Source organism: Anopheles darlingi, chromosome 2 (assembly GCF_943734745.1).
Source record: "Anopheles darlingi chromosome 2, idAnoDarlMG_H_01, whole genome shotgun sequence".
Lineage (NCBI taxonomy): Eukaryota > Metazoa > Arthropoda > Insecta > Diptera > Culicidae > Anopheles > Anopheles darlingi.
The window spans coordinates 80,899,349-80,907,682 of record NC_064874.1 but is presented as its reverse complement, the minus strand read 5'-3'; the positions used below and the strand labels follow the sequence as shown (position 1 = coordinate 80,907,682).

Sequence of the window (8,334 nt, the reverse complement as noted above, 5' to 3'; positions counted from 1 at the left end):
ACATGTGTTTAGGCTGCGAGGTTGTTGATGGTGCACTACCGCAACGTTTAATCAACGAAACGATCGATCTGGTGCTCTGGTGTTGGAATGTGTTAACATTATTGAAAAATTAAAAGTATAAATTTTAGAAATACCTCAGCGGTTACTGAGACTCGTCCCCTGAAGGTCGCACAACACGTGTTTGGATGCGTGAAAAGAGAAAAGAGTTCTTAACTGTGGTGTAGTTCGTGTTGTGATATGTTTTGAAACAACTAAGTGCGCTATTAGTAGATTTAGATGAATAGATCAAAATTAAATTCAGTCAAATTATACTCTGAACATTAATCTGCGCAAAAATCTAATTGCTCAACGAAGCTACTCGGAAAATCCCATTTGGTATTAAGCGCAATATCAAACACATCAACAAGCATTGCAAATCAATTCGTTAACTAATTTCCACCGTTCGTTAGCTTAAGAAGCATTATTATTCAAGTAGCTCAACATGAAAAGCGCGTAGAGTTGGAGGTTGGTGCAACTGAACATGCATGAAGATGATTGATAGTAGAAATCAAACAAACAGTTGGCATGGCGGAGATTCACACTTGTTGCCAGGATTCCTTGTATGCTATGTTCGACATTTAAGCATGAATGGCCAGAATGACTAATCATTTTTGGTCCAAATTAGACCACTTTTTCGGCGTATTTGGCCTCGTGGGCCAACAGGAAGTACAACATCCACATTTTCTATGAAGCAATTCGATGGAAATGCGTAAAATGCGTAAGGAGCCCATGCTCCTTTATATTTGCGAACTTTTTTTCTGCAGTTATAAGCTTTCGCAGTCGTTCTTTCGGAGAACCGTTATTCTTCAGCTTTTAGTACTTAAATAGAACTTGGTCATTAGATTTCTTCGATGATTCGAAAAATGATAAAATGCAAATGGCATCACTTTGATGATTCAATCGGAAACGCTTTTCTGTGCCAATCATGGATAATATGGATACGGAAATTGGCCAAAGCGTTTCCTTATCGAATTCGGATACGAACGTAAATGGTGATTGACTACTGATTGATTTCTTCTTTTATCCTCCGTGATGCCATTGTTGCATGGAAGTCATTGAGGCAGGCAATTGGCAAGATCATCAGCCTAACCCGGAAACACCAATTGGGCTCTGTTGAATAGAAATTCAACATTTGTTTGATGTCTGATGAGGTGCTACAGCCAACCGAAAATAATCATGATCGCATAAATAAATAGAAACAGTGAATAATGTTATACGGTGTGGCTTAAAGCTGCTTCAAGACGTTTATATATTACCATGTCAGTGTTAGTGTCATTACCAGCAAGGACCGATTAATATTAAGGCGAAACGTCAGTAACGACGAAAAACGTCAGTCAGTATTAACGACCTGGTTAATTAATAGATGACGCAATAACTTTGTGCATGTTCTTTAGGCAAATATCGTTGACCATGGAATTATAGACCAGACAACCGAAAAGGGCATCACAGCATAGCGTGGCATAAGAATAGGGATTGATAATAGATGATCAAAATTCACGCAAATTAAACATTAGTTGAACAACAGTAACACCATAGAAGGAGGAAAGGTTTCGCAAAAACCGGGAAGGTTGTGTCCGTCGGCTTATCGTTAGCTGCGTCCTCACTCAACGCTGAAGCGAAATGCAACTATTGTATATTTATACTGAATTGAAAAATGAAAGTGCAAAATTGCATATAATTATTTTACATCGTACATATTGACAGGATTTTCTTCAAAACATGAGACGTTATGATGAGATGCGTTCAGTATCATCAACAGCTGTAGAGTAGAGTGTTGTTAGTGAATTTGTTCTAATCCAACGCAAGAAACATTCAAACGTAGTACAATGCAACGTACCATGGGTAGTGCTAGAATATATTTGCTACTGTTTCTATACAGCACGCACTCAACATTGATCTGGTGCTACAATGAAGAGTCTCTGCAAACTGCTCTAAACCCACTGGAACCCCTGTTTCGCTCAGCACAAACACCGTATGGTCAAAAACATTCGAAATCGACTCCCGGATCGATTGGCAGTGGGTTTAAATCAGTCGATTCAGCCGACACTCATCGATCACAAGCGCTTGGTCCACATGGACAGTCGTTTATTCCAGCAGTACTACAATCTCACCTACTACATCCTCGTTGGCATGCAGATCAAAGGAAGAATCCAGCAGTAGCAGCATTCCAAGTACCGCCGATACCGGTACTCCACCGATCCATGGATGATACCGATGTTGACGATGGTAAGTGATTGAAATTAGATTTATTCTCTTCAAATTTGTCTTATTCGCTAGCAGTTGTGCTGCCGGTGTCGCTTTTTAGTATAAACTTTTAGTTTAGTTTTCACCGAAGGCACCATATCCTTCCTTTTTGTTTTCTACACCTCCGTTGACCACCGTTATACGGACACACTAATCTTGTTAGCCAGCACTGCTATGATAAATTGCATTATTCTACTTTACGCGCCTGTGCAGAGGTGGTGGATCTAAATTGAAATGGATATTAGATCCACAATTTCCGCACTAGCGGCTGTGAACGAAAATGTAATCATTGTGGGTTTAACGTTAACGTCTGAAGCTCAAAAACGCCAACATTTCCGCTCTGCAAGAGTATCAAAGTAGCTGGAGCATAACGTGTGGTTTCGGTCCATCGTTACCTTTCTGGCGATTGCTACCCACCACTTGCTATCTCTGATTCAAGATTGAGCATTATTTCGGGATCGAAAAGATTTATATCACCCTGTCATATGATCCGAAAATAGATGCGGAGAATCGACGCCTGATGACCCTTGTCACATTGGCAAACGCCTACTATGTGAATCTGTATTCTGTATTTGAGCATAAATATTGTTCTTCAAACAATTTGCACCTTACATAATTGTCCCTAGAGAACTATAAACATGCTAAGGGTTGCGATGACCCGGAGAGCCTCTATCCCTTCGTAAAATGTGCCATACAACCTTGATGATTGCTTGGTTGGCTTTCCTATTCCAGCTTTCATCGGCCACGAGGGACGACCGCTGTTGGACTCACTAGAAATGTCGTCTTCTCTGGAACAGTCAACATCCAAGGAAATCGGTGACAATACACTGCTGTTGCAGATACTGGGAGCTAACCGGAGCCCACCGAGAGTGTTGACGATGAGCGAACAGGACAATGACGCACAATCTGTGGAGATGGAGAACCATAGTAGACGGGACGGGCGTACGGTGGAGAGCATCGATTTGATTCGCGAGCAATTGGAACGTATCAAGGAGGAGGAGGACATTGAAACCAAATCGAATCTGTTGATGAAGCTGTTGGCAGAGTTGCCGGAAGGACCGCTACCGATTGTGTACGTCGAGGATGCTTCCGGTTCCGGGGTAGAAGATGTGAGCGAAGCCGAGGACGTCATTGGTAGCGATGAGTACAGCGACGGTGGTATCGTAACGCATCTGTTTACTCCTAACGGTGGTAAGCGATCTGGACGGTTCCATCTACGCTATCCGTGGAAGCGCCAGAACGCACGTAAACGGCCGTAAGTGAGGAAATGCTGTTTGTCTTTGTCGTTGAATTGGTGTTCTTAATTGAATGTTGTAATCGAACAGCACCTAGAGAAAGCTGCTGATGATGCCTCTAGGTGCCCTTGATACGTTTTGTTTTCTTCTTCATCCCTCAGGTACGATGACGCTCGTTTTCTTTGCGTCCCCAGTCGCGATGACGTGTTTAAGCTGCTTATCAGTCAACACGAGAACCGAATCGGCAACCACCAGCAGAAGACGGTTAGCTTCTGTAACCGAAAGCGCCCAGCAAAGGCCATATTCACTAACATTCGCTTCCTGGGTTAAGGCTGCACGCGAGGTAACACGAGAGCGAATGAACGGACGACACCGCAAGCCTCTCGAATAACCTTTAGTTTCGCCAGTTCCCAATGTCGGAATGTGAGAAATGCCCCAAAAATAGTTCCATTTTCATTCTTTTTTGTGACATTTTCATTGGATCAGCGAGACCTTTCTAGATGCTTCTTCAAAGCCAATATCGTAAGATCTCGTGTCAATAGATGACTGTCGGTAGAAATATTACGCTAAAAGTGTCAGAGCCGGCTCATCTTAAACACATTTAATTGGCAAACCGAGTATATCGTAAGGTATGCTTGTAAGTGTAATACTACATGTGTAATTGTCCCTTCCAATGTCAGCGATTGTGAATCTAACCGTGGAAAACCAAAGATTCAAACAGGTTAATCAAGTATGGAACTAATGAAATCCTTTTCGTAGAAGACTAAGAAGAGACTGTTGATCAGTGAGCCAAATAAACAATCATTTATCAAATGCACATTAACACTAGCAAGGTAAGAATGTTTAAAAAATGCACAAAATAAAACAATAATATCAAACAAATAATGATTACTTAACGATAACTACATCCATTAACTACGATTCAGTAAGCATGCACGGCTGAGATTTTTTTTCCGGAACAGAACTGTGGAGGTTGGCACAGTCGTGAATATCAACTGTTTCGCCAACATTTCACCCAAACATCCGATGTTTGCTCGAAAGCATTCCAAAGCAACAAAATTATAATTATGTTAAACAGTTTTACATGAATGTTTTGAGAGTGAAATTTAGAAAGTGAACTTATACGTGAAGGTTATTGGAGATTTCATCGAAAAGTATCTGTCCATCAAGGTTATGCTGACGAAGTTGTAATGAGCAATGGCGTCCCATAATGACGGCTACCATCGTTTGCTCCGCAAATGTTTTGTTCCGATAATTTATTTGATCCGTTGCTGAACGGAAGCGATGAGCCATAGCATGGCCATAAGCACCTCAAATAGAGCATCAACCATAAATGGAGTTCCGCGACCTTGACTTACTGTCGCATAGTGATGTCATACCGAATAACGTATGGGTACCGAATAACGTCGCGTCGTTCCGGGATCCCTGTGCTTATCCAGTGCTTTCACGTATCACGTTCCATTTCTCTGTTTCGTAGGCCGTTGTTGGTTTATTGTGTTTTTTCCGTTTGCTGTAGATAATTGTTTCGTTTTCAAGCAATGTATGCTCAAGATGACGTTTTTTTTTATCAACAGCGCATTGAAGTCGTTTATCTGTGTAACCGATTGTTTGGCGAACCCGGATATCAGGGATGTCAGTGACAAGTCGAATTATCGATCTTTCTCGATGTCCAACATGCAGCGATGATATTCAGAAAAAAAACATTTGTTTTATGTTCTTGCTAGTAACAAAATTATAGGCCAAAGCTACTGACAATTGCTTAAAAGGAGAGCCACTTTTGAGGTAGACGATCAGGACAGGTTTTATAATAATAAACAAAGTAATAGGAAGGAAATAATAAAGGAAGTAGAAAAAGTAGAGTTTAATTCCAGTTTTGTTTTATGCATTCCTAAAGAATTCTTCGTTTAGCTGTTCTATTATGCATGCAATTTGCTGCTGCTCTGGTAATAGGCCATTACAAATCTCTCTATATGAAAATTATTTTTCTTGCGAATGCAGAGTAGAAGTTTGAGTGTCTATATTGATACGTTTTGAAAATGAGGTTGTCCTCCATAAATAAGAAATGCTCGACAAATATGGGCCAGCGCAGCAAATAGCTTTTCACCAGTCTATTTTATTTAGATTCTATTCATCGCATTGACGAATACACAAAAAAAATATCTTCATTAGAATATGTATATTGAAAGGTTTTCATTCATTTATTTATCATCTGATCATGTTACAATTGCATCCTTTCTACAGCGCTTCCAATACATCATTAAACCATGCAAATAGGTTTGAAGATCCATAGCCAGTCAAGCTTGAGACGGAACCAATCAGCTGTTGTGAACACGCATCGATTGCCATCTCCACCCAGTAGCTGTGGAGTGTAGCCAGGTTGAATAAACTTCTCCGAGCCGGCACCAGGTCGCCGGTATACTGGCGTCAGGAACGTTCCGGCACCCACTGGTCCAGTCGTTGGCTTCTGTACTGGTTGTGCATCATTCATATCGTAGAAGTAATACTGATGTGTCGTCTGCTGAGTGGTCGTACTGTTGGTTGTCTGTACTGTCTGGACGGGAACGTGCAGTACTTTTCCTTCTACACGACCCATCTCATAGTTATACCGTTCCCGTACCTGCGGCACATCCCGTTGGACCAAACGATCCTCATCGCTACGTTTCAACGGACCACCCTGTTGGCAATCCTCCTGGTAGATGTCAAGCAGGAACCCTTGAACACCCGGAAACCGTCCCGCATCGGAGTGAATGCGAATCGTTTTGGAAGGATACGGACCAAAGTCTAACGTTCGATAGGTTTGTCCCGTACGGCAACCACAGATGCGTCGTCCATCGATCTCAACGAACCCACCCGGACAGGCCGGGAACTGATCGTTTCCGAACGCGAAGAACTTAAAGTGAACCACCAATCGACAGACGAACGGCGAATGGCGCTGTATCTGCACCACACAGTCCTGGTTGGTCGTATACTGGGAGGGGAAATTGGCACTGGACAGATAGAACCTACGCTGACTGAACGCATTCCGGCAACAAGCTGATGGACCGAGTCCGGGAACGAACGAAACCTGGCTTTGTGGTTCGGGCTCACGTGGCGCGCGCTCCGTAGTGGGTTCCGGGAACTCGGCCTCCGATTCTGATTTAACTGGTTCGAAACCGGGCGGTGGTCCACCGATTGAGTTGGTTCCTTCTGTGCCCGGCTGCTGTCCGGGGTAGACCGGATATTGCGATCCAGGAACACATGGATTCCCGATGCATCCCGGGAACTGGGGCTGGAATGGAGGTTGCTGAGGATACGAAGGGTAAGAGGGTTGCTGAGGATAGGAAGGATAGGATGGCTGTGGTTGCTGTGGATACGAAGGGTAGCTCGGTGATGGCTGCTGAGGATACGACGGATAACCTGGGTACTGCGGTGGGCATGTTTGATATCTTGGATCACAAGGAACACTCGGACGTAGCGTAGGAATGTAGGGGTAGTTTGGTGATGAACAGCCCCACGAAGGGTACAAACACGGTGCGGGACACGGGTAAGCTTGAGGAGGAGTCGTCGGATTGGGATAGCCCGGTGTTGGATAAATCGGTTGTACTGTTGGTGGTGGGAGATATCCATTACCACCGGGATTAAACTCCGGAGGAATGTCCTGTCGACTGCTTACTACTTTTCGGTACCCCGTTGGCACATTGGTAGTCGTCTCTTCAGCGCTCGATTCCGTTCCTTCCTCAGCAAACTGAATCGTACTAAAAACGGTGTACGCCGTGGATGTCTCTTCAGCCTCGTTGTCGTCACTGCACGGTTGCCTAGTGACGAGTATCCGGAATCCTCGCTCCGAACGCCATCCATCCGTGACGAACTTCATTCTCAAAACACCACCGGGAGCATCGTACAGCTTCGAGCCGATGACTGTACCGCAGAGTACTTCTTCCTCGCCGATGACAAGTCTATCCTTGCTGCAGTTACGGGACGGTTCGAGGGAAAAGTCCAGAAACTGGAAGTGATACTGGCTGCTGCAGACGAACGGTGATTTGAAGGTGTACTCGCAGTGCAAAAGTGTCTGATAACCATCCGGATAACCTGGCGAACGGATTTCACTCTGCAACCGTTTGTACACTCCACCACACTCGACGACACTACGCCGATCGCTGGTCTGGGCCAGGGCACCATACTGTACGGGCACTACATCCCCGCTGTTGCCGTCCCCGGCTCGATCGTATTCGTTGATCATCTCGAAGAATGGTGGAGAACTATTTGTATCGCTAGGGATGCCGTTGCTAATACCATTATCATCATTGCCCAGATGAACACTCATCGTGCTCGCGATTAACAATTGTATCAGACCCGTTAAAACCGTGAACTTCATAATTGAGATTGCGATTAGGCTTGCCATCTTTTAATCAGTCGCGCATCGCTTAAAAGTCCTTCTATTTCCGTTCAAACTTTTCTCATCACAACCCACACGCGTCCTTTACAGAGATGAAGTGGATGGTGGCACTGGGTGGACAAACTTTGTGCAAATAAAACGCCTCCTTACTGCCAGAAAACCGTAGCTTCACTTTCTTTCACAAGAACCGACCGCCTCCGCGGGCGAAACTCAACCGAAGACTGATCGTGCTGGCGGATAAGCGGTCAACTTTTGAGCTCTCATCAATATTTTAATGAGCATCGGGCATACGTTTGTGACGCTTGCGAGTCGTCGCCGGGGATCCCTACCATTTTCTGTTGTCGCGCAAAATAGGAAAGGGAACGTGGAATGATGCCACACGGTGAAGGAACGGATAGGGCTGGGAGTTAAAGCCTTTGTTGACTTTAACGTTTGTCTTTT

The 8,334-nt window shown here is 44.1% G+C and overlaps 2 protein-coding genes across 2 annotated transcripts; one reads left to right on the top strand and one right to left on the bottom strand.

Annotated features, from left to right (window-relative positions):
- The first annotated feature begins 2,144 nt into the window (after positions 1–2,144).
- On the top strand, positions 2,145–3,963 carry LOC125952226 (uncharacterized). Its single transcript, XM_049681578.1, has 3 exons — positions 2,145–2,265; positions 3,016–3,538; positions 3,680–3,963. Exons 1-3 carry the CDS (start codon positions 2,241–2,243, stop codon positions 3,846–3,848), a joined length of 717 nt encoding a protein of 238 aa, XP_049537535.1. The 5' UTR covers positions 2,145–2,240; the 3' UTR covers positions 3,849–3,963.
- Positions 3,964–5,736: 1,773 nt separating this feature from the next.
- On the bottom strand, positions 5,737–8,107 carry LOC125951587 (uncharacterized). Its single transcript, XM_049680528.1, has one exon. The coding sequence runs from the start codon at positions 7,897–7,899 to the stop codon at positions 5,776–5,778; it is 2,124 nt and encodes a 707-aa protein (XP_049536485.1). The 5' UTR covers positions 7,900–8,107; the 3' UTR covers positions 5,737–5,775.
- Positions 8,108–8,334: the final 227 nt, after the last annotated feature.